This window comes from Bos mutus, chromosome X (genome assembly GCF_027580195.1).
Source record: "Bos mutus isolate GX-2022 chromosome X, NWIPB_WYAK_1.1, whole genome shotgun sequence".
NCBI classification, from domain to species: domain Eukaryota; kingdom Metazoa; phylum Chordata; class Mammalia; order Artiodactyla; family Bovidae; genus Bos; species Bos mutus.
In genome coordinates, this window is record NC_091646.1 from 88,112,732 (window position 1) to 88,139,121 (window position 26,390).

The 26,390-nt window shown below is 39.9% G+C and overlaps 1 protein-coding gene across 1 annotated transcript in view; it reads left to right on the forward strand.

The window, feature by feature from the left end:
• The window catches only part of MAOB (monoamine oxidase B), a 120,910-nt gene that overhangs the window by 21,226 nt on the left and 73,294 nt on the right, over positions 1-26,390 (forward strand). The window contains exon 2 of the mRNA XM_005891518.2: positions 24,998-25,092. Within this exon, the coding sequence (XP_005891580.1) occupies positions 24,998-25,092 (95 nt within the window). The remainder of the gene's footprint in view (positions 1-24,997; positions 25,093-26,390) is intronic.

Sequence of the window (26,390 nt, forward strand, 5' to 3'; positions counted from 1 at the left end):
ATTCTTAAAAGAGACGCCACCCAAATAAAGTTACATTTCTATAGGGTGAGGGTATAGTGGGTTTTAGTTAAGGAAAGAATTTACTTAGCCTAAGGTCTAACGTGCTTAATATCAAAGGTTAATGCTTATTTCTTCTATGTATTCGTTAATGTGTATAAGGGCAGGGGATGTGGAAACTTAGCAACAAACATTGGCTCAACAAATGAAAAATCCTTCACCAATAAAATTTCTAATCAGCCCATTATACTTATACTAATAGTTTTCTAACTTTTCTAAGGATCCTGTTTTTAGAAGGTTTAAAGCATCTCGTGCCTCTCATGGTTGGGAGGCTGTGAGCAATCACATGTGGCCGGACAAGCCTGTCAGGCAGGCTAGAGAACCTTCAGAGGAGTTTGTAGGTTAAAACACTTGTCACGCCCAGGAATTTTTATTAACTGGAGCTCTAAGTTAACTCCTTCTCTGAAAGAGGTGGTGGGGGACAGCCCCCCGTAAAGTCAGAGGTGTAGGTGAGAGCACAAAGTAGTAAAGTAGGCAGGCTCTGGTTATGGGGGTAGATGCTCGAGGATTTCCAGGGGGACTCCTGAGGTTCGATCCCCACTTTGCGTATGTCGAGCCTCCTTCCTCATGACCTTTGCCATGGGCAGAGTGCCTCACTCTGGCCCCCAACAGTGCAGTATATTGATTTGTGTGATTTTACATATAGTGGAAGGTCAGAAAGAGGTGGAGTGTGGGACTGCACTGGAAGCTTTTATTTCACTCACTGAGTTGTCTGGTTGAATAATGTTTCCTCCATCTTTGACATCTGAGCCTTGTGGTACAGCACAGGATAAGGGTGTTTATTTTTTGGTTTTAACTAATACTGTGTATTTTATTTAACTATAACCTTTTATTTAACTAATAACTGTTTTCCAAAAGAGTTCCCACTGTCTGAAAAAAAGATTTTTCAGCTTTTTATGCTAAGTATTAACCAAGCATTTTAAAACAGCACTTCTCATCACTCCCACAATCCCACTGTTTCCTGCTTCCCTCCTCCTTCTCTAGTTGCTCCTTCCATCTCTTGTGGCAGCATCGACACCCTTCACCTCCAGTGTCCCCTGTTTTGGGAAACAGAATCACCTTCAGACAAGTTCTCAAGCCAAGACCCTTGACATTGGTAGCAGACATTGGAGGGGTCCCACTGTCCCTCTGCACTCCCCTGTATGGGGACCTATGGCTTCTGAGTGCTGCAAGTCTTTGCCTGAGGGCTTTCTCTGACCACTGGAACCCATAAGGGGCTCCCACTCAGGACAGGCCAGCAGTGGGGTGGGGTTAATGCCCCCAATAGCAGCCATCTTCCTAAGACTGACACAATGGCTCAGCACTTAGTAAAATCACCTAGGTGTGTTCCACACAGTCTTCAGAGGTCCCGAGCATGATCCATCATCAGTTGCCCACAGTGACAGTCTGCTGGCTAGTACACCTTTACTACCTCCCTTCTCTTCTTTGCCTCACTTCCCCTAAGCCCTACTTGGGCTTCTTGAGGTCTCCTTACAAATAAACTAGCGGCATCTAACTCCTTGTTTCACGGTCTGCTTTGGGATATTAGACATTTTCTTCTTTTCTTCTTCCTAAAGCCCTATTAGTTGCAGTTTCAAAATATAACTTGGATCTGTCCATCTCACCGCCTCTGTGTCCCTGTGAATCTGGGGTTCTGCACGTGGGCCACTCTAGTTCTGAGTCGCTCGTTTATGTCTGTCACTTGGTCCAGCCCTTCTCCAGTCCATTCTTTTTCTTTGTTTACAGTGATAAAATATGCATAATGTAAAAAATACCATTGTAGCCATTTTAAGCATACAATTCAGTAGTGTTATGTACATCCACATTGTACAACCATCACCACCATCCATCTCCAGAGTTTTGTCAGCACTCTAAATTGAAACCCTGTCCCCATTTAGCACTAACTCCCCATTCCTCAATCCTTTCAGCCACTGGTAACCTCCATATTACTTCCTGCTTCTATGCATTTGACTGCTCTGGGAACTTCATGTACTGAAATCATGCAATATTTGTCCTTTTGTGTCTGGTTTATTTCACTTAGCATAACACCCTCAAGATTCAGCCATCCAGTCCATTCTTACAACTGAAGGAAGAAGAATAATTTGTTTTTAATGGAAAAGCACAAATTTGATGTTTCTAAGTGACAAAAAAAAAATTATTGTCAGAAGTGATGTAAACAAAGTTGTTCAGAGACAAAGCTAACTACCCGTCAGACTTTACCCCATCTCATCCCTTCAGAGGTGACTCGTGTTGACAGTCTGGCATGTATCTTTCCAGACTTTTCCCCAGGAAGGATAATCTTTCTAAAATATAAATCTCATGAGGTTACTCGTGTGCTTTAAACCCTTCAGTGGCCTTCCATTACACCCAAGATCAAGTCCAAAATGATGACTCTGGCCCAGACATGCTGCAAACCTGAGCCCTGCCTACAGTGGAAGCCTGATCTCCCATGACCTCTTTGGTTTACTCTCTAGCCACACTAGTCCATTTTCAAGTTCTCAATCTACCACAGTCTCTGGCCATTGCACTTGCTCTTCATGTGGATCTCTTCCTAGCTCTTCTCCTTCCTATCTATCACTTTGGCAACTTGATTGTCTTTCAGAGTTTATTTTAAAACTTACTTTTTTGAGAGTCTCCTTATCTAATAACTTTCTGCACACTACCCTGCACCCCCACTTCTTCCTTCCTATAGCACCTTGTTTTATACCTTTCTTGCCCTCCCAGTAATCTACTTTTTGTCTCTAGATATTTGCTTGTTCTGGACATTGCATACAGATGCAATCATACCATAAATGGCTTTTGTGTCTGGCTTTTTTCAGCATAAGGTTTTCAAGGTTCATCTACTTTGTAGCATGTATGAGTACTTGATTCCTTTTTATGACTGACTAATATTTCATTGTACGGATATACCACATTTTGTTTATCTGTTCATTAGTTTATGGGCATTTTGTTTTTTCCACTTTGGAGTTATCGTGGATAGTGATAGTGCTGCTATGAACATTCATGCATGTGGGGACTTATGCTTTCATTTTGGGGGGGGGGTGGTTAGATGTCTAGAAGTGGAATTGCTTGGTTGTATGGTAAATCTATGTGTAACCTTCTAAGGATCATCTTCCTAAGATTTTTTTAAATTTTATTGAAGAATAGTTGATTTACAATGCTGTGTTAGTTTCTCTGTACAGCAAAGTGACTCAGTTTATATACATATATGTGTTATATTGTGGTTGTTTAGTTGCTCAGTCACGTCCAACTCTTTGCAACCCCATGAACTGTAACCCACCAGGCCCCTCTGTCCATAGAATTCTCCAGGCAAGAATATTGGAGTGGGTTGCCATTCTCTTCTCCAGGGGATCTTCCCAACCCAGGGATAGAACCCATGTCTCCTGCCTTGCAGGCAGATTCCTTACCACCTAGCCACCTTGGAAGCCCCACGTGTGTGTGTGTGTGTGTGTGTGTGTGTGTGTGTGTACTTTTCCTTTATGGTTTGTCACAGAATATTGAATATAGTTCCCTGTGCTATATGGTAGGACCTTACTGTTTATCCATCCTGTATATAATAGCTTGCCTCTGCTAATACCAAACTCTCATTCTTTCCCTTGCCTATCCCCCCCACTTGGGAACCACAAATCTGTTCTCTATACCTAAGGTTTTTAAATGTCACCTTCAGTGGTTTTCTGGATACCACATTGTGTGGATCACCTAGCAAGCTGGTATTTTTTGTTGCCTTCTGAGAGAAGAAGTTGACTGTATTAATCCAGGAAATTGGAATGAGACAGGCGGAACTTGCCTGCTTCTCCTGTATGCTTTCCCCAGATGATTGGGACTGAAAGAGATCCTTGGGGCAAAATGTTCCAACATTCACATGAAAACCCTGACCAAAAAAAAAAAAAAAAAACTTACCTATATATTTAAGTATATGCTTATATAGAGAATGTGTATATTTACAGGAGTATATTTATGTGTATATTTAGATATTGTATTTAACATATAAGAAGTATTTTTCTTGGTTACAATTTTTTCTATTAACATTGGGGAATTTTAGTTGGCCTGTGAGCCTGGAATACAGATCATGATGCCAACTTCAGTCCCTTAATGGGTGAACGATAATTACATTGTATTCATCAGTTTAGAAAGCACAATATAAACAATATTATTAAGTTCCAAAATTTACAGGGTAATCTAATAAAGATATATTGGTGGTGTTCAAAAAACAGTTAAGGGAAACAGCTCCTGAGCCTTGAAAAAATAATGTACATCCTTTGCTTTTTTCCCCCAATCCCATCATTAGGTTGTAATTGGAGTAAATTTCATAAAATATCAAGTAGTTGAGTTTATTAGATTTGACAGCTTTGGGTAAGCACTTCTGTGAATTTACTTGCATGCAATTTTCTTCTGAAATAGGGAGGGTTGGTGTCAATATAAAGGCAGACTATGATTTACAGAGAGAGAAGTTTTGCAACTATGGGACTCTAAGTGCTTAATTTTAGGTCTCTAAAAAGTATAAATTTATAACAAAAAGTCAGTCATTTACACAGTGATTCCTGGAAATAGCCCAATAACCTAAACCACTCATTTGTCATCACAATAATTTTTTTCTTACTATTCCTGGATGAGTTATTTTCATAAGTTCATTTTTAAGTTTTACCATCCAAAGACAACCACTCTTAACACTTGGGTGTGTTTTCTTTCAGTCTTTTTTCATGCATTTGTTTGGTTCTTCTGCGTGTGTGTGACATATTGATATTTATAGCCATAGTACAGACACAATTTTATATCTTTTCACCTGATATTAAAACATGAACATTTTCTACATTTTTACAGTCTTTATGAACACAATTTAATATCAAATAAGCTTACCATAGCTTACTTAACTAATACCAAATTATTGGACATTATATTTTTTGTATGAGTATTGTTATTATAAATGACATTAACCCAAAAATCTTTAGGAATAATATTTTTCCACATTTGATATTATTTCTTGGAATTAAATCGTAAAGTAACAATGTCTGATTTAAAGATATGGACAGTTTAAAGGTTTTGATAGATACTGCCAGATTGCTTTTCTCAAATGTCTTACCAATTACTATTCCAGCCAGCTTTGTTTCATCACATTGTTGGCAGCCTTTAATACCATCCTTTTTTCCCAAAACTTTCTTAAATTGTGAGTGAAAATGGTATTTCTCCGTTTCTCAAATTGACAGGTGTATGGTTGTAATTTTTACTTACTAAAAAGTTGAACATTTTTCTTTTATCTATTAATCAATTACATTTTCTGGAAGGGCTACTATTATTTCATTATTTTTCTTAATTTGTGGTTAGAATATGGGGTGGAATCTATTCTTTTTGAATAAACCAGTATTTATGTATTTGTTTTTGAACTGGTAAGTAACTAATACTAGAAACATTTTAACCAAGATATTTAAATGCTCTTTGAGAGCCATTATGCATGCATGCAGTCTTCTGTGAGCTTCTCAGCCCCTTTCAGGGTACAGATTTCACACCCAGGTGTATGGCCAGTGGCCATAGGATGGTTCTGATACTATAATTAAAGTGGCTTAATCCAATAAGTAAACGTCCTTGAACATATTTTCCTTGAGGTATTATTCTATGCAAAATTCGTGCTGTGATTCTCCTGCTTTCACAAAGCACTCCTATGGGAAAGAGTGATTTCAAACTTCGCCTGTGCTGAGATGGGTCCCAAATTGCTATATATTTTCAGCCAAAGTCAACAAATGGGAAAATAAGTAACTATTGGCTTTGTAGTTGGGTCAGTTATGAGAGACAGAAGGAACTGGGGAAGTATGGGATATAGATGGATATAGTAAGACAGAGCTAAGAATGTATTAAATACATGGAGCCCCACACACTTAGAGGGGCCCCAGAAATAGACTCACTAGATCTATAGAAATTCAGGGGGACAGAGGAGCACAGAAAAACAGAATATCACAGCATAACTTTCCAGATTTAGAATTTTGTTACTGCTGCTGCTGCTGCTGCTGCTGGTAAGTCGCATCAGTCGTGTCCAACTCTGTGCGACCCCATAGATGGCAGCCCACCAGGCTCCCCCGTCCCTGGGATTCTCCAGGCAAGAACACTGGAGTGGGTTGCCATTTCCTTCTCCAATGCATGAAAGTGAAAAGTGAAAGTGAAGTCGCTCAGTCGTATCTGACTCTTCGCGACCAGCTGTTAAATATAATTTTTGCAACTGTGGGTTATGAGTGGTGATGCTGGCATTTTCAGTTCCATTTGCTCCTTCATCTAGAAGGATTTTGTCAAAGATCACAGGATCCCTAGTTCTGGATTCTACCTCCATTTAACAAGATGAAGTGGCCTTTCCCATTAGAAGTGGTTTCTGCTTTCAATTTGGAAGGCGGCTATGCCCAGAGCTTGGGAGTACAGAGTTTGTTTAAGGTACTTAAACACACACACACAATTTCAGCTAGAATATATTAAAACACATTTAATGTATAAGAAATTTCTGTAAGTAGGTAGTTCAACATAGGCCAGGTACCTTTCTGTCCCATAATGTCATGGTGCAGGCTTAAGATTTAAATGCCCCAGAGGATTTAGTAATTAACAAAGCCTTTAAAATACCTCTTTAAAATATCAGTTGCTCCAGTGATCTTCTATTGAGTTTAGTTTTCTGACCAGTGCCAGGTTGTGTTATTGATTAAAAGGAACTCTAAAGCCTTTAGATGTGAGGAAGGCAGGCAGGCTATGGAGCTGACATTGTACTTTTAATATTTGGGGGCCTATTTGAATCCTTAACCAGATGGAAGGCTCCATTTCTATACTGATACTTTTTCCCTTGAAAAATTTTATGTTAAATTTGTGATTGAAAAGATACTTGGAAAAGGAAATTTGGGGTTGAATATTTTAAAGGGCACTTGCGATCAAATGGTCACATTGACATTAAAATAAGTTTCATGATACATCAGATTTTGAGTAGAAATGCATTCTGATGGACCCACTAGAGTAAGTTCTTTGCAAGATGAGCCCCTCTTCGTCTTTCACAGCTGAGCTAACTAACTTGTCTGACTTGTTTCAGATCAGATCAGTCACTCAGTCATGTCCAACCCTTTGCGACCCCATGAATCGCAGCACGCCAGGCCTCCCTGTCCATCACCAACTCCCAGAGTTCACACAGACTCATGTCCATTGAGTCAGTGATGCCATCCAGCCATCTCATCCTCTGTTGTCCCCTTCTCCTCTTGCCCCCAATCCCTCCCAGCATCAGAGTCTTTTCCAATGAGTCAACTCTTTGCATGAGGTGGCCAAAGTACTGGAGTTTCAGCTTTAGCATCATTCCTTCCAAAGAAATCCCAGGGCTGATCTCCTTCAGAATGGACTGGTTGGATCTCCTTGCAGTCCAAGGGACTCTCAAGAGTCTTCTCCAACACCACAGTTCAAAAGCATCAATTCTTCGGTGCTCAGCCTTCTTCATAGTCCAACTCTCACATCCATACATGACCACAGGAAAAACCATAGCCTTGACTAGACGAACCTTTGTTGGCAAAGTAATGTCTCTGCTTTTGAATATGCTATCTAGGTTGGTCATAACTTTCCTTCCAAGGAGTAGGCGTCTTTTAATTTCATGGCTGCAGTCACCATCTGTAGTGATTTTGGAGCCCAGAAAAATAAAGTCTGACACTGTTTCCACTGTTTCCCCGTCTATTTCCCATGAAGTGATGGGACTGGATGCCATGATCTTCATTTTCTGAATGTTGAGCTTTAAGCCAACTTTTTCACTCTCCAATTTCACCTTCATCAAGAGACTTTTGAGTTCCTCTTCACTTTCTGCCATAAGGGTGGTGTCATCTGCATATCTGAGGTTATTGATATTTCTCCCGGCAATCTTGATTCCAGCTTGTGTTTCTTCCAGTCCAGCGTTTCTCATGATGTACTCTGCATATAAGTTAAATAAACAGGGTGACAATATACAGCCTTGACGTACTCCTTTTCCTATTTGGAACCAGTCTGTTGTTCCATGTCCAGTTCTAACTGTTGCTTCCTGACCTGCATACAAATTTCTCAAGAGGCAGATCAGGTGGTCTGGTATTCCCATCTCTTTCAGAATTTTCCACAGTTTATTGTGATCCACACAGTGAAAGGCTTTGGCATAGTCAATAAAGCAGAAATAGATGCTTTTCTGGAACTCTCTTGCTTTTTCCATGATCCAGCGGATGTTGGCAATTTGATCTCTGGTTCCTCTTCCTTTTCTAAAACCAGCCTGAACATCAGGAAGTTCATGGTTCACATATTGCTGAAGCCTGGCTTTGAGAATTTTAAGCATTACTTTACTAGCATGTGAGATGAGTGCAATTGTGCAGTAGTTTGAGCATTTTTTGGCATTGCCTGTCTTTGGGATTGGAATGAAAACTGACCTTTTCCAGTCCTGTGGCCACTGCTGAGTTTTCCAAATTTGCTGGCATATTGAGTGCAGCACTTTCACAGCATCATCTTTCAGGATTTGGAATAGCTCAACTGGAATTCTATCACCTCCACTAGCTTTGTTCATAGTGATGCTTTCTAAGGCCCACTTGACTTCACATTCCAGGATGTTTGGCTCTAGGTCAGTGATCACATCATCGTGATTAGCTGGGTCATGAAGATCTTTTTTTTGTACAGTTCTTCTGTGTATTCTTGCCATCTCTTCTTAATATCTTCTGCTTCTGTTAGGTCCATACCATTTCTGTCCTTTATCGAGCCCATCTTTGCATGAAATGTTCCTTTGGTATCTCTGATTTTCTTGAAGAGATCCCTAGTCTTTCCCATTCTGTTGTTTTCCTCTATTTCTTTGCATTGATCGCTGAAGAAGGCTTTCTTATCTCTTCTTGCTATTCTTTGGAACTCTGCATTCAGATGTTTATATCTTTCCTTTTCTCCTTTGCTTTTCACTTCTCTTCTTTTCACAGCTATTTGTAAGGCCTCCCCAGACAGCCATTTTGCTTTTTTGCATTTCTTTTCCCTGGGGATGGTCTTGATCCCTGTCTCCTGTACAATGTCACAACCTCATTCCATAGCTCATCAGGCACTCTATCTATCAGATCTTGGCCCTTAAATCTAGACTTGTCTAGGCCCTTAAATCTAGACTTGTTTCAAGCCAGCAACAAATATTGAGAATGTCTGCATGTCAGATACTCTCCCTGATGCTGGGAATAAAGTAGGAAACAAAACAAATAAGATCCCTGCCTTCATAGAGCTTATAATCTAGTAAGGAAGATCATACAATAGATAACCAATTAATCAACCAGATAAATTCCTATCTACCTACATACATTGTTGTTGTTTATTCCCTCAATTGTGTCCAACTCTTTTGCGACCCCATGGACTGTAGCCTGCCAGGCTCCTCTGTCCATGGGATTTTTCCAGGCAAGAATACTGGAGTGGGTTGCCATTTCCTTCTCTAGGGGATCTTCCTGACCCAGGGATCGAATTGCAGGCAGATTCTTTACTGCTGAGCCACCTATGTATATACACACACAAAGTACTACCAGTGGTAAGTAATCCATGAAAAATAAAATAGATGGTGTGATGGAGCAGAGTCAAGGAATACTTCTTCCTTAGACTTGAAATATAAGTTGAGATCAGAGATGCTGAACATGTAAATATCAGGGGGAAAAAAAAGTATCATAGGAGATGGGAACAATTGATCCAAAGCCCCTATGGTGGGGAAACCTTGAAGTGTTCAAGGAACAGAAGGAAAATCAACAAAGCTAGAGTGGAATAAAGTGGGTAGGAAGGCAGGATACATAGACAAGAGTTCATATGTGTCCCGGTAAGTTAAGTAATGAGGTGGGGTTGTCTCTTTGCACTAGACGTCATTGGAAGATTTGAAACAGGGAAATGTCATAAATTTGATTTTGCTTTAAAAGATATTCTATGCTATGTAAATTGAAACTTTAGAGATGTTAGAGTGGAAGCAGTTGCAAGGCTATTGCAATAATCCAAAGGAGAGATTCTTTCCTAAGAATCTCTAAGAGATCAAGGTGGTAGTAGTAGTAGTAATAGTAGTAGTAGTAGTATGGGTGCTAAGAAATGGTTGTATTCAGGTCAAGTTGACTTACTGATGTATTGATTGGAGGGTGGAGTGGCCAGGGGAAAAAGAATCAAAGACAAATTCTGGATTTTGGCCTGAACAACTGGGTGGAAAGTGGTACCATTACTGAGATGGAAAAGCATGCACAAGAACTGATTTGGGGGAGGGGACTCACTCAAGACCTCTGTTTGGAATATGTTCAGTTTGAGACGATTTTTTAAATAGCTGAAGGCATAATTAAGGATCTCCCAGAAAGGATTTTTTTAAAAAAGGTCCAAGAAACCTAGTCCCAGGGTTCTCCAACATTTAGAAGCTGGAAAGGGGAGAAAATCCAGCAAAGGAGTCTGAGAAGGATAAGAGAGAGGAAGAATCTCAAGGAAGTGTGTAGCCCAAAAACCAGTGAAGAGAGTGGGTCAAGAAGGAAGATAAGAGAGTTCCAGGTGGCCTAGTGGTTGGGATTCCAGCCTTTCACTGCCATGGCCTGGGTTTGATCCCCAGTCAGGGAAGTAAGATCCTGAAAGTTGCATAGTGCAGCTTAAAAAATAAAGACATCAATGCAGATCCTACAGATATTTAAAGAGAGAGGAGGATAAAAAAGAGGACAAGACCAGAAGATGCTAAGAGGACAAATAATTTAAGGACCAAGACTGGACTGTGGGGTTTGCATTATGAAAATCACTGGCATCCTTGACAAGAGTAGTCTAGGTGGAATGGTAAAGAAGAAAGTGATTGCAGTGAAATGGGAAAATAGAGGCAATGGCCAAAGATAACTCTTTGTAGTATTGTGAAGAGATGCAGAGGGAAGGGGTTTTAGCTAAAGGAGATATTGGGCCACAGTTAGGTTTTTTGAAGATGGGAGATACCAGAGCAGGTTTGTTTGCTGGTAACAGTGATCCAAGAGGGAGGGAGAAATTGATGTTGCAGGAGAGAAAGTATGTGATTAGAGGATCAAAGCCCTGGGGGGAATAGGATCCAAAGAGAGTCGAAAAGGTTGACTTCCTCAAAGAATCCACTTCATTTGAGTCATAGAAGGTAAAGCAGCACATATAGGCACAGGTGAAGGTATACATTTGGATTTATTATGAAAAGATGAAAGAGTTATTTTATTTTCTCAATAAAAAATGAAACAGAGCCATTAGTTGAAGAGGGCTAGGGTCAGGGGGTTAGTGTCATGGAAGTTTAAGAAGAAAAGGTATGAAATAGCCATTTTGGACAGTGGGATGTGTGAAGATATCTGTCAAATAGGCTTCCCGAGTAGCTCAGCAGTAAAGAATCCACCTACCAATGCAGGAGATGCAGAGGAAGTGGGTTCAATCCCTGGGTCAGGAAGATCCCCTGGAGAAGGAAATGGCAACCTATTCCAGTATTTTTGCCTGGAGAATCCCATGGACAGAGGAGCCTGGCGGGCTACAGTCCATGGGGTCACAAAGAGTCAGACACGACTGAGTGACTAAACAACAATTTGTCAAATATAATGGCCTTAATTTTAGAAAAGAGATTGCAATATTCATTCCAAGGATTGCTAATCAAAAGATATTGCTTAGATTGCTCCAGGTCCATGATAAAAATGTTACCAACAGAAAAAATTGCTTTACCTCTTCCCTGCTGTGGTCGGTGGGCATTCATACAGTCTATGATGCAGTTTATCCATTTGTTTTATATAGGTTAAAAATAAGGTGGCTTAAGATCCAGTCATTTTTTTGGTTGTTCTATCAACTCTGCCTGAAAGGGAAATCCATGTTTTACAGACTGGAATTAGAAGGAGTTTGGAAGTTACTTCCTAAAGATTTCACAGGACCTAAGGGGCAGAGTGGGATGGGAACCTCATTCTTCCAATTTCAAGGCCAAATACTTCCTAAGATGCTGGATTCATTTATCCATCTGTTATTTACTGAGTATACACCATGCAACAGGCAATGTGCTGAGAGCCTTATATATTTGGCCTCAATTTCTTTTTACAACTACTTGACAAGGTAGGGAGTAAATAAGGGGGTGACAGACGATGAGATGGTTGGATGGTATCACTGACTCAATGAACATGAGTTTGAGCAAGCTCCGGGAGAGAAGGACCTGGTGTGCTGCAGTCCGTGGTGTCACAAAGAGTCAGATACAACTGAGCGACTAAACAACAACAACAAATACTTCCACTCCTTTACAGATCAGGGACTTGAGGTTTAAAGAAGGAGGATACATTTATTTAATCACCTAACTCATGGCAGACCATGAATATGAGAGGGGTTGAATTTTTTAGAAAGAAGAACATTTCCTTTTTGAAGTGATACAAAGGCAATTTCACACAAGGAATTAATGAAGACAAATGGATTGGTAAATGTTGGGGCCCACTGCTCAGCATGAAATCTAGATATTCTGGCTAAAAGCACCCAAATTTGTTTCTGATTTGGGATTAACTGAGTAGATGTCCTAAGGTGGATAAGGAAACTAGATCCCAACTACAGATACCCCTGAAATAATTTGCTCAGACAGCAGTAGCTATTGTTTTCCCGTACATTTTGGCACTAGTTTTCATTCTTGTGTGGCAGGTCCTCTTTTGATATTAGCCTGACAACTGAGTCGAGGGCCTCTCACTGAGATTTAGCAATTTTTTTTTTTTTACTTTTTTTTTTTAGGTATAATCTTCCTTAGAAAGAATTGAACCTAACGAACACATAAGTAATTTCATCTGAGTTCCATTTGAGGCCTTGTCTTCACAGACGTTGTCAGCTCATTTTGGCTTTCTGAAAGCCTTTTATCAAACCACAGGCTGAGTTTTGAACAGACATGGAGTGCTTTCAACCTATCTCTGAACTGTTGATATGAAATAACAGGAAAATCCTCTATCCAAAAGTAAATTGAGTGAGAAGTTTAAAATTATAGAGCTCTCAAAATAGTCTTGGGGATTTAGATGCAAATTCTGCCTCAGCCCCAAATGGCCTCCTCATTCTTATTGTAGGTGATCTAAAAGGGGGTAACGTATTCATTGTTATGAAAACCTCAACTCTGGGCTCCTAACCCACCTTGGGGTGGGGGGCTGGTTAGGGCAAATTGTCTACAGCCTGAGCCAAATTTTGGGGGGTGAGATGAAACTAAGTGAAATATTTCCAGTATAACAAAGGTCTGGAAACACTAAATAGTGTGGGATATGGAAAGAATCATGGGGAGGGGGGTGGGTGTGGTAAGATTTCAATATTGCTGGAGTATAAGGTGCCAGGTGGGGAACCGAAGGACAAAGATAGAAGAGTTGGCAGGGACAAAGTCATGCTGGATCTTTAGGGCATTAAGGGTAAGATGGGAGAAGGGACCAGGAAAATTAAAAGATGAATTCCAGGTTTCATTCCATGGGCTCTTGGGCAAATGACTGGGCCCAAGTTATGAGTCAGAAAAAAACCTGGGGAAAAGAAAAAAGAAAGAAAAAAACCTGGGAAAATGGATAAGAGTTGCTCATTCACCAGTTTCAGGTTTGTCAGTTATCCCTACATTGTAAATATGCTGAAAACTAGGGATTTCCTTATTGGTTTGATGAACAACCCTCCTTTGTAGTTGGAAGGACTGCCATATTTGAAGCCATGTGAGCAGCTAATGCGTCAGTAAAAACCCAATAAAATGGTGTCCTTTGCTGAAGTCATGTCACTATTAATGAGTTGAGGCCCAGATAGTAGTTTAGAGCAGAGGTTCTAAACTGGTAGCCCATGGGCCTTCCTACTGTACTTCGTGTCTTGAAAGAGGAAGAAAGAGGGAAACTTCTAGTTTCATTCTTGGTAGGACCCTTTTTCCTTCTCGTTTCACTATTTTCCACTTGGTGGAACTAAATACACTTTTCAGCCTCTCCAGGAAGCTCCCTTTCCAAATACATTACAGTCATCTTCTTCCCACTGCCTGGTGCCTCTCTTGTTGGGCGTTGTTCTCGTCTAGAAGCAAATCGTGCTTGGGAATCAACTCCTTGACTACGTGCAGCTTAAGGACATGGTGTGATTGAGAATGTTTGACATGTAGGGGGAAAGAGAGGAGGACTCTTTCTGAGAGGGATTTCTGTGACCAACCTACCACCAGTTGTAGCCACATTGACCAAATGGACCAGTTGCTTTAGGATAGTATTTCCCAAAATATATAAGGAGACATTTCTGCCTTTGAGAAAGTCATTTTCACCCCCTGTTGCCCAATAGGTTATAGAGACTAAGAAATGATATAAATAGTACATACAGCACCTGGGGCTTCCCAGGTAGCTCAGTAGTTAAAGAATTCGCCTGCAATGCAGGAGATGCAGGAGACATGGGTTTGATCCCTGGGTGGGGAAGATCCCCTGAAGGAGGGCATGGTAACCCACTCCAGTATTCTTGCCTAGAGAATTCCATGGACAGAGGAGCCTGGTGGGCTACAGTCCATAAGGTCGCCAACAGTTGACATGACTGGAGCGACTAAGCATGCACACAAGCATGCATATATAGTATCTGCTGATGCAGGTATGCATGTTAGTCACTGAGTCATGTCCATCTCTTTACGACCCCATGACCTGTAGCCTGGCAAGCTCCTCTGTCCATGGAATTCTCCAGGCAAGAAGAAGGAAATGGATAGCCATTCCCTTCTCCAGGGGATCTTCCTGACCCAGGGATGGAACCTGAGTCTCCTGAATTGCAGGCAAATTCTTTACTGTCTGAGCCACCTGGGAAACCCTGATGGAGACATGCAGTACATTAATTAAAGACTCTCAAAGTCCATCTGGATGGAAACCAGTTTAACTTGTGTGTGTGTGTTTATTTTATTTTACAGCAGCTTGGTAACATATTACTAACAGCCATTGTTGATACAGAAAATGTCAGCAAACATTTGAACATTTGTACTTAAACAGTGCTTCACTCATCTTTAAGTTGGGCAAATCTTAAGTATTCTGCAATTAAAGATATACATATATGTGTGTGTGTGTGTGTATAGTCTAAGAAAACCCACCTATTTCACACTTCAAATAATCATCCTCATAATTTTGACTTTATAGCCAATTTTAGCAAATAGAGATACAATTGACATGTACCATTCATTATATCAGTTTCAGGTACACCATATAAAGTTTCAATATTTTATATACTATGAAATGATCACCACAATATGTCTAGTTAATATCCATCACCACATAGGTGATGTGTGTGGATTTGTATGGAGAAGGAAATGGGAACCCACTCCAGTATTCTTGCCTGGAAAATCCCATGGATGGAGGAGCCTGGTGGGCTACAGTTCATGGGGTTGCAAAGAATCAGACATGACTGAGCGACTTCACTTTCACCACACAGGTACAAATGTTTTTCTTGTGATGAGGGCTCTGAAGATCTACTTTCTTAGCAATTTTCATATGTATAATGTAGTATTATTAATTATAGTCACCATACTATACATCACATCACGATGACTTAGTTTATAACTGGAAGTTTGTTCCTTTTGACCACTTGATTTAATGTTTTTTCCCCCAAGATCTTTTTTATTGTGAAAAATTTCAAGGAATTATATAGTCAACACTCATATACCTACCAACTAAATTCTGTGGTTAACTTTTTTGCTGTATTTGCCTTATTCCATATTGTCTATCTAGCTGTCCTGCTCTTGATCCATCAATCCTTCTTATTTTGTGATGCATTGAAGAGGAAATGACAGCATCAGAACCTTTTACCTCTAATTACCTTAGCATGCCTATCCTCAACCAGCTTTGTTTGAATCTGCATTTCCTGGTTCCAGCAGAGCACAAAAATCACATGTGTTTTATTAACACCTCTGGAGGTCACTCAAATTTCATTCTCCACAGGGCAGGCTTTGGGATAATGCTTTAGTGTTGTAAAGACACCACCTATATCATGAAATCTTGGATTACTTAAAATTGTTGTCTTGTCTTATGTAGACTAATCACAGAATGGAAAGGGGGTTGATCTAACCACTTCATTTTATAGATGGGGAAAGTGAGGGCCAGACAGGTGAGGACTCATGCTTTTCTACAGAATGCCTTGTCCTTGAATGAGGCTGTTTTCCCTTCACTCTAGTCCTTGCACACCTCTGACTGCCTTGGTCTCTGGCTCACAAGAGTGTTTCTGGGGCAAAGTAAAACTCCTGGGCCAGGCTCCAAACTAGGCTCCCAAGTGACTGCCTTGTAACTTCATTTCTTCCAGTTACTTGTTAATCTCATCCAGATTTCCTTTCCTTAACAATACCCACATTTTATTCTGTTCTGGAATTCCAAGTTGATCATCTCAGTTTTGGTGAATGGAGCTGTTTAAATGAGAAGTGTTCAAAGTATTCTACAGCAGACTTCTGACCCTTTTCTGGGCATTTGTAACACCCAGCTCTTTCAGAGACTAGGGTGTAGAGAGTGGGTGAGCCGAAGTGGGAATGATATCTCTGCAATTTTATGTTCTACCTTAAGAATGTTCATGATTCTAAAAACCATGTTGGTAAAAAAAATTTTTTTTAATCATGTTGGTAATCCATAGGAGGGCTGCTATCATGGCAATGAGTTATTTTACCCTTAAATGATAGTCAGGGAAATTATGGTGGTATCATATGATTATTTTTGATACTTCAAAAACAGTATTGCTAAAGGAGTATGTTTATTTATTTATATATATTCCATTGAATTTCCAAAAGGATTCAAGGCAGGTGAATTAAATGATTGTAGTTTTCTGTGCCAATTTTAAAAATGAAGACTATAACACTCATATTTGGGAAAGACCAAGCTGGAATTTCTGGGTTTGCCTCCTTTTTTCTTGGGAGATCATACTGAGGTAAGACAAGAACAAATTTTGTCCACCACGATTGTAAAACACAAAAGATAACCCCACTCCTTTCAGACAACAAAGAAGGACAAGAGCTTGCCTATGAAACAAGACTCATGATGATGGCTGACATTTTAAGAAAATGCAATAATTTACATATAAAGCATGATAAAATGATTTGTATGGTTTTAGACGTATTCTTGGAGAAGGCAATGGCACCCCACTCCAGTACTCTTGCCTGGAAAATCCCATGGATGGAGGAGCCTGGTAGGCTGCAGTCCATGGGGTCGCTAAGAGTCGGACACGACTGAGCGACTTCACTTTCACGCATTGGATAAGGAAATGGCAACCCACTCCAGTGTTCTTGCCTGGAGAATCCCAGGGACGGGGGAGCCTGGTGGGCTGCCGTCTATGGGGTTGCACAGAGTCGGACACGACTGAACTGACTTAGCAGCAGACATATTCTGAAAGGCCTTGGAAGGCAGTCTTATTGTAGTATTTCAGAAGCAGCACATCTGGAGAAAGGTTTCTATGGCAACTCATGAAAGTTTGATTTTTTTTTTCCTCTCCTTTTCAAGAGCATAAATCATCCTACAGCCTAAGGCTTCAGTAAAGGTCTCCTGTATTTTAGCAGCTATTGCCATTTGTTTTGGGGGTTGTATATTTTGACTGTCTAAGAGAAAACAGAGCAAAGGGCTTCCAAGAAGGCTTGGAGTCTTACATTTTTCGTGTTTGGGAGCAAGATGTCAATAATCTTATTCTAGACTTAGTTTCTCTGTGATCAAAAGGATGGTGCACACTGGTATGTTTGGTTTATAGCATGTGTTATTTCAGTTTTCAAGAAAGTTGTGGGACTTCCCTGGTGGTCCAGTGGTAAAGACTTGGCAGTCCCAATCCAGGGGCACGGGTTCAATCCCCAGTCAGGGATCTAAGATCCCCCAAGTGCCATGTGGCACTGCTTTAAAAAAAAGAAAGAAAGTTGTGATCAGTGTGTTCTCAGGAAAGAGGAGTCAGTCTAGACTTAAGAAGGAGGAACTGTTTGGCCAAAGCATCTCCTAATCAGTAGTTTAGTGGAGGTGTCCTACTGTCTTCACGTCTGCCTGTGAATGACATGGTCCTGGGGTTTTGCACACTGATATGCTTAAGGTGATTTTTTATCAATATATCCTTTCCAAGAAAGTCAATAAAGAAATATGATGTATGGCAAAACCAATACAATATTGTAAAGTTAAAAAAGAAAAGAAAAGAAAAAAACAAGATATTCAAAAATTAAAAAAAAAAACTCAGAACAGTTTGAGAAATTGTTTTAAACAACTTTGGCCTTTGTATGTTATAGGATGTCACGTGACTAATGAAAAACACCCAAGACACAGAAACAGAGCTAGACTATAGACCGAGCTCTGCCGTCGCTAATTGTATCATAGTGAGCAAGCCCTTGAGAATGTCTTTGAGCCTCCATTTTCTAATCTGAAAAATAAGATAAACAACACGAACCTCAAGGCTTATTGTTAAGAACTGAATGTGTGTGAGTATTGGAAACTATAGTGTTGTAGCAATGTAAGGTAGTTATTATAATTGATGGGCTGGCTTTCTTTCCAGCTCTTTTTCTTTGTTAAAGTCCCTTTACCATTTCTGGTGTGACAAGAAGAAATCAGTTTCAATGTGCATCAATATTTTAGTTTTCTTATACTATGTTAAATATGATTATATAGACACCACTGCAGCCAGTTGTTTATTTCTTGACTAAGTAATTAAATATCATCTTTGCTGAAGGCTATTAAATGAATCCAGGCAAGTGCCAACTGTGTACTCACATTGAGGACACAAAGACTAGGTAATTAAATTCTTATCATTCAGGAAATAAGTTCTCTGAGTTTTGAGGCCACAGCATGAGCTATTCAGACTGATGCAGTGAAAGAGGGGGGATGCAATCCAGCTCACACACTGCTAGCCAAGCATCAATGTGAGCTGTATTCACCTGAAGAAAGGATGCTTTTTTGAAACTTACCTGCCACGAGTGTAATTTCTTCTTTCTTCCTATAATTTACACAAAGGCATGGAATGTGCTAGCAGTGGCCCTGGTATTTATGTGGTTCGTGATGTTCTGCAGAAGGCTTTCAGTGTTTCATCATTTAGTGTGAGGAAAACTGCTTTCCATGTTTGTTTTCTGGAGTTACATTGCCTAGATTTGAATACTGGCTCGCTGGTCGCCAGCTGTGTGACCTTGGGTACATTACTTGACCTCTCTGTGCTTTGCTTTTTACATCTGCCAACTTCATAGAGTTGTTAGGAGAATAAATAAATTCTTATATGTAAAACATTTGGAATTGAAACTGGCATGTAGTCAGTGCTCAAAATATTCCCGTCTTTTGGGAACTAAACCAATAAACTACTCGTTAAGAAATACTTTGACCAAACAGTTCCTCCTCTTTAAGTCCAGACTGACTCCTCTTTCCTGAGAACACATTGATCACAACTTTCATTCTTCTTTTCTTTTTTTGGCAGTGCTGCAGGGCATGTGTGATCTTAGTTCCCTAACCAAGGATTGAACCTGTGTCCACCTGCCCCTCTACTCTGTGTTGAAGAGTTCAGCAATTAACGTTTGAATTGTACCTATAAATGCCACTTTCCTTTAATTGATTTAGTCTCACATTGGTGATATTTTTTCTTCTTACCCCAGCCTCTTTTGTGTGTGTGTATGTGTTAAATAACTGAAAAGGCATTCTTTGTAGAGACATCAAAGAATTCCAGTTCTTTGATTAGAAGGTCAGTTGGTTGTTTCTAGAATTTTCTCATAAAACCATTGCTTTGTCCGAAGCGACAGAGGTGATGAGGGCTATTTGCATGTTTTTGGCTTTTTTCCTTCCTAAGAGCGTGCTTATAAGGTTTACTAGGGTTATAAGTTTAGAGATGCTTTGAGGTACCATGAATTTTTTTTTCTCAGTTTTGGTCAACATGATACTTTTTTGGTAACTTTAAACTGAGAAAAAGTCCTTTGTAACATGGAAGTACTGATATTTGATAATATTTTCAGAACAATTAGCCTTGCATTTCATAATGCCGAAAAATTCTGTTAAATATCAGCTTTTGATAGGAAGGACATAAGACAGACTGACAAAGCGAAGAGTGAGGCAGAGGGCAATTTTGATTTTTATCTTCCTTCCAAATCCCAACTCCTTCACTGTTCTTAAGACTCTTAGAAGAGGCCCTTTTGTTACTTGCACTGTGTACTTTTCAGTCTTCTACAGTCTCTAACTCTTAAGTCCTTTTCCGTGGCACAAAACAGGAAGCATAGAATGTTAATAATGCTGCAAACCACTGATTTCTAGGTATTTAAAATAATTTGGGCATCTAATACAGATTGAAATATCCAAATAATTGAGATAGTCATCACTTTGAGGAAACATTTTCCAAGTGAGCTACGTGGAAAGGGAGATGAAATATTTTGATCATTTCATGGCATTAGGCTTTCATCCACCATTTAGTCAGCTATGCCGTACTATGCTTATTCATCCAAAGAAGACTCCCTGAGGCAAAATACCATAGATCCCGCACCATTTAGAACTAACAAGTGAGATGATCTTATCAGGGACCTGTCTAGGACACCTAGGGGCTACTTCTGAAAGTGCCAAATAATCATTTGTTTGTGAAATATTCATTGATCTTGCATATTAAACTCAAGTTTTTATTAGCTTTTTAAAAGTAGGCAGCGATTATGTACTTGTTTCTAAACTGGTTGCCTGAAGAGTCTGCCACAATGTGGGAGACCCGGGTTCGATCCCTGGAGAAGGAAATGGCAACCCACTCCAGTATTCTTGCCTGGAAAATCCCATGGATGGAGGAGCCTGGCAGGCTGCGTGCAGTCCATGGGGTCACAAAGAGTCAGACACAACTGAGAGACTTTACTTTCACTTTCAAACTGATGGCAAAAATTAAATCTCTGTTTAAAAGAAAAACCAATATTTTAAGATTCTTCTGTTTAGATGGACAGCAGAATGTTTTAAAGACATTGCATCAATCTGTGTATAGAGTTACTGCATTTTTAACTTTTGCTTTTTGGTCCAAGGGCGGTGGCTAAGAAGTCCAGTTTGGGGCTGAACCCTCACCATTTACTAATTGTATAGTCTATGGCAAGTCAGTGAATGTCTCTTAACCTCCATTTTTGTTTTCTTTTTAAAATGAGGATAATAATACCTGTCAGTACTGTGGTGAAAATCAAAAGGTTTTTTTTTATGTGAAATGCTACTTCTTCACACAGAGCAAAGTAACGCTCAGTGCTTTATGGTGGCGTTTGTTATTATCATGGATATTTTCTTTTTCCTTTTTTTAGCTGTTACTGCATTGTATCAGGAAATGATTGCCTAAGGGTTTCAACAGCACTGATTACATTGTTTAGTGTTTCTACTTTATATTATTTTTCACAATAGTATTACATTTTAAAATTCTCAGACTTCCAAGAGAATACACCATCTCTCCTATTTTTGTTTTATGGCAAAATGTGTCAAAAGTTCCAAATTACTGACATAAACATGAACCCTTGGGAAACAACCCTGTTGTCAGCCCGGGGGCTCTGGGTCCTTAGTTGTTTGCTTATCTTTTGATTAATTCAACCATTAATCCTTTTGCCAGTCATCAGAGAGGAATCCCTTGAGAGCTCAGTTGCTCAGTTGTGTAACACTGAACACCATGGACTGGACTGTAGCCCACCAGGCTCCTCTGTCCATGGGATTTTCCAGGCGAGAATACTGGAGTGGGTTGCCATTTCCTCCTCCAGGGGATCTTCCCAAGCCAGGAATTGAACCCACATCTCCTTGTCTCCTATATTAGCAGGCGAATTCTTTACCACTGAGCCACTGGGGAAGCCCCTCCCTTGAGAGCTACATGTAAACAATCTTTTTAAATTTTCTTTATTAAAAAAATTTTTTATTGAAGCATATAACTGGTTTACAATGTTTGGGTTAATTTCTGCTGTATAGCATAGTGATTCTGTTATATATATCTATATATATACACATACATACATTCTTTTTTAACTGTTTTTTCCATTGTGGTTTATCAGAGGATATTTAAGATAGTTCTCTGTGCTGTACAGTAAGACCTTGTTGTTTCTACATCTTGACAATCTTAATAACCTCCGGACCAGACTCCAACTCCTCAATTTCTTTGGTACGATAAAACTCCCTCTTCCTAAAATGCAGAGGATGAGATGGTTGGATGGCATCACCAACTCAATGGACATGAGTTTGAGCAAACTCCAGGGGATAGTGAAGGACAAGGAAGCTTGGTATGCTGCAGTCCATGGGGTTGCAAAGAGTCAGACACAATTTAGCGACTGAACAGAAACAAACTGCAGGGACTTTCTTAAGCCATTGTTATTTGGGTCAGTTATTTTTCAAATCAGTCTTTGTCAGTTGATGTCCAACAAGCATTTTGAATATCACCCCGCATGAGCATGAGTGAGACAAATTGTGAGGTATTTCCCACAATATATTTTTGTATTGCTCTATTTAAAGATACTTTTGTAATTTCTATTTATGCCTTTTTAAGGCACACGAACCTAGAGAACTCTAGTCAATGATTTGATAAGACCCCGGATTGTTCTAGTAAATGTTCCAGTATAGCATCAGGTACTTACTTAGTAGTATCTTTTGTGGAATATAAAATACTAGTGTATTTGAGTGATGTTGTGTTTCATTCTGAGCCCCTTTTTAAGCCTCAACATGCTTAGCAAGTCTATCTGAATTCCTTGATAACTGCTGTTACTATGGCTGCATGTTATTTCATCTTTCATTTGTTGAACTGATGCTTGATAAGAGAGATGGCATTGAATCGTGGGTAATTTTGACTCAATAGAAAGGTTTTCTTTTTTTTTTTTTTCTTATGGAGGTAAAATTGGGAAACTGTAGTTAAAAATCCAAGCCTTGTATTTCTAAATTAGGGTTGTGCAATGCTTGTGCACACTGTGTGTGTGTGTAGGGGTGGACTTTGGCACCATCACCCCACCACCTGCTGGATGTTCTGGCCTTGGCCCCAAGGACAGTTATCAGAAGGTGGATTAACTCAAATAATGAAATGTCACATCAGCCTCTTTAAAAAAAATGGTTTTCTTCTTTTAGGACAGCTCACAGAGGGTGAATGGAGCCTCATGTTTTCATTATGGTTTCCATGGTAGACTCATATCTTGTGTTCCACGGATTCTTATCAAACTGCAAGATACAAGTGTGCTTTCAAAACATGGTGACCCAAACAAAGTGAAAAACACTTTTGAAATGTAATTTCTCCCTGAAGCAAAAATTGAGAGATGCAATCTATGAAAAGGATGGCTCTAAGGCCCCATGGAAACCAGTGCTCATAGTGCTTAGAGAAGCAGACACTGGAGTGAAACTGCCTGGCTTTGCTGCTGGCTCATTATGTGATCTTGGACACCTCTTTGTGCTTCAGTTTCCTCAGCCATAAAATGGGAATATCAATAGTACTTTTTTAAAAATTGGATTGCTGTGAAAATTCATTGAATTGATACATTAAAACACTCAGAATAGCATCTGAAATATTGTGCGCACTATAGGAATATGAGCTATTTTTGTAGGGATTTTTTTTTTTTCCACACTCGTGCTTGTGCTCAGTTGTTTAGTCATGTCTGACTCTTTGCGACCCCATGGACTGTAGCCCGCCAGGCTCCTCTATCCATGGAATTTTCCAGTCAAGAATACTGGAGTGGGTTGCCATTTCCTCTTCCAGGGGATCTTCCCGACCCAGGGATTGAACTTGTGTCTCCTGCACTGGCAGATGGATTCTTTACCACTGAGCCACCGGGGAAGCCCTTTTTCACACTGCTACTGCTGCTAAGTCACTTCAGTCATGTCCGACTCTGTGAAACCCCATAGACGGCAGCCTACCAGGCTCCCCCATCCCTGGGATTCTCCAGGCAAGAAAACTGGAGTGGGTTGCCATTTCCTCCTCCAATGCATGAAAGTGAAAAGTGAAAGTGAAGTCGCTCAGTCATGTCCGACTCTTAGCAACCCCATGGACTGCAGCCTACCAGGCTCCTCCATCCATGGGATTTTCCAGGCAAGAGTACTGGAGTGGGGTGCCATTGCCTTCTCTGCTTTTTCGCACTAGTGGGATCTAAAAGTTCCAGAACTATTATTTTTAAAAGACAAGGTAGAAATTGTTTTATTTCTCTGTAAGGCACAGAATCTTGGCATTTCCTTGATTTTGTTTGATTTCATAAAGCAAATGAGTAAGGTATTTGGAACTGAGTAAATTCAATTCATTGTGGTAAGAACACCTATGTTATATTGTCTGAAAAACTCTTACTAAACTCTGTAAGTTAAAGATGTAGAATTTTAAGATTTGTGAGATCAAAAACTACATTCAGGGTGTATTTATACCAAAAATTACATATTTGAACTTTACACTAAGCTTTATCCCTTATCAAAACTCACTGAACTCATTGGTTAAAGTTTATTGTATGTAAATGTATCTCAGTAAGCTGTTTTGTTATGTTGAATTCATGATGTTGGAATTGTAGTAGGCATAAGTATTTTTGACTACATTAATAGATGAATAAATGAAAGGAGTCATTTTATTCTTCAGTGATGGATCCTACGGGGAATGAGGACAATTAAATGAGTTGCATTTTATGTCTTTGGTTTTGTAACTTTACATCAACTTCCAAAAGTTCAGTTTTAATAGTGAATTTTAGGTCCTTTCACATGCTTTGAAGAGTGACTCCCCCCTTCTCTCTTTCACCTAAATTTATTGGATTTTCATATTACCAATTGCTCCATTTGGTCCTGGGTTTGCTGGGGCTTATACACTTCTTTTTTGTGGGGCTTTGTGTTTTCTTTCATGTTGTCAGGCACATAATCATGTAATTTAGTCTTTAAAGATAAACATTTTGATAAAGTGACCAAAGAAGTTTTTTAGGGTTTGAGACTTTTACTAAAAATGAAACCTTTTTTTATTCTTTCAAGAAATAGCAGTTGGTTTTGCAGACTTGGAATCTGGGTCTCTAGTGAGAAACCCTAGACACCTGTAAGTTGGTTAAGTTGAACGTGATGATATGCTATGTGTATGAGCCAACATGGACTTTAATCATTGGCTGTTAGCATGGGGAGCTTATCTGGAGTTTGAGTGTTTGGTTCTGATTTTTTCTTGTATTTTCTACCAGGTATGGCAGCAGCCAAACTTCTACATGACTCTGGCTTGAATGTGATTGTTCTGGAAGCCCGGGACCGCGTGGGAGGCAGGACTTACACCCTTAGGGTAAGACAATAAGAATTGGATGGAAAATTGTGACCCTGAAACTGAGTTTCCTTTTTTCTTTCTGAAAGTCTTGAACTTCACTTGACTCTTGAGAAGAGAGTGAAAATTACTTCAAAACACTCCACGTCCTCTCAATTTGCTTTCTTTCCATGTCTTTCTTCTGTCCCTTTTCTCTTCTTACCTCATAACACTTGGCACTTTCCCCATAAATGATTGCACCAATAATTAGATGTTTGAAATACATTAGTGAGTAAAACAAAGATTCCCTGCCCTTGTGAAATATATACTCCCCCTTTTTTTTTAAGTGGGGGAGCAATAGTGACTCAGTAGGTAAAGAATCCGCCTGCCAATGCAAGAGACCCAAGTTCCATCCCTGGGTCGGGAAGGTCCCCTGGAGAAGGAAATGGCAACCCACTCCAGTATTCTTGCCTGGAGAATCCCATGGACAGAGGAGCCTGGAGGGCTACAGTCCATGGGATTTCAGGAATTGGATGCAACTTAGTGACTAAACCATACCACCATACAATAAACAAACAAAAGCAGAAAAGGAGGACCTGCTCTGGTGTCCCTGACTATTAGGAATCCAGTTATGTTTGGATGTGTTCAAACATAGGAAGTTTTTCTAGTCATTCTTGTTCAAAGGTTGGTCCTTAGTCATTGCAAATGGAGCTAATTCAAAACCATATGAAAACCTTTCTACTGAACATAAGAGCAATTTCAAAGGTTTAAATTAGGACTCTAATGCTATCTTTCAAGTGTCTGGATTAACGAACCACAAAAGAAATGGTCATTTCCTGGATGGACTTAGAGTTTATCATACTAGGTGAAGAAAGTCACACAAAGACAATTATCATATGATATCATTTATATGTAGATGCTTTAAAAATGATACAGATGAACTTACAAAACAGAAACTGGCTCACATAGAAAACAAATTTATGGTTACCAAAGTGAATAGAGGGGAAGGAAGTTTGGGATTAAAATTAGGAGTTTGAGATTAACAGATACACACTGCTGCTGCTGCTAAGTCGCTTCAGTCGTGTCCAACTCTGTGTGACCCCAGAGACGGCAGCCCATCAGGCTCCCCCATCCCTGGGATTCTCCAGGCAAGACACTGGAGTGGGTTGCCATTTCCTTCTCCAATGCATGAAAGTGAAAAGTGAAAGTGAAGTCGCTTAGTCGTGTCTGACCCTTAGCGGCCCCATGGACTGCAGCCTACCAGGCTCCTCCATCCATGGGATTTTCCAGGCAAGAGTACTGGAGTGGGGTGCCGTTGCCTTCTCCACACAGATACACAC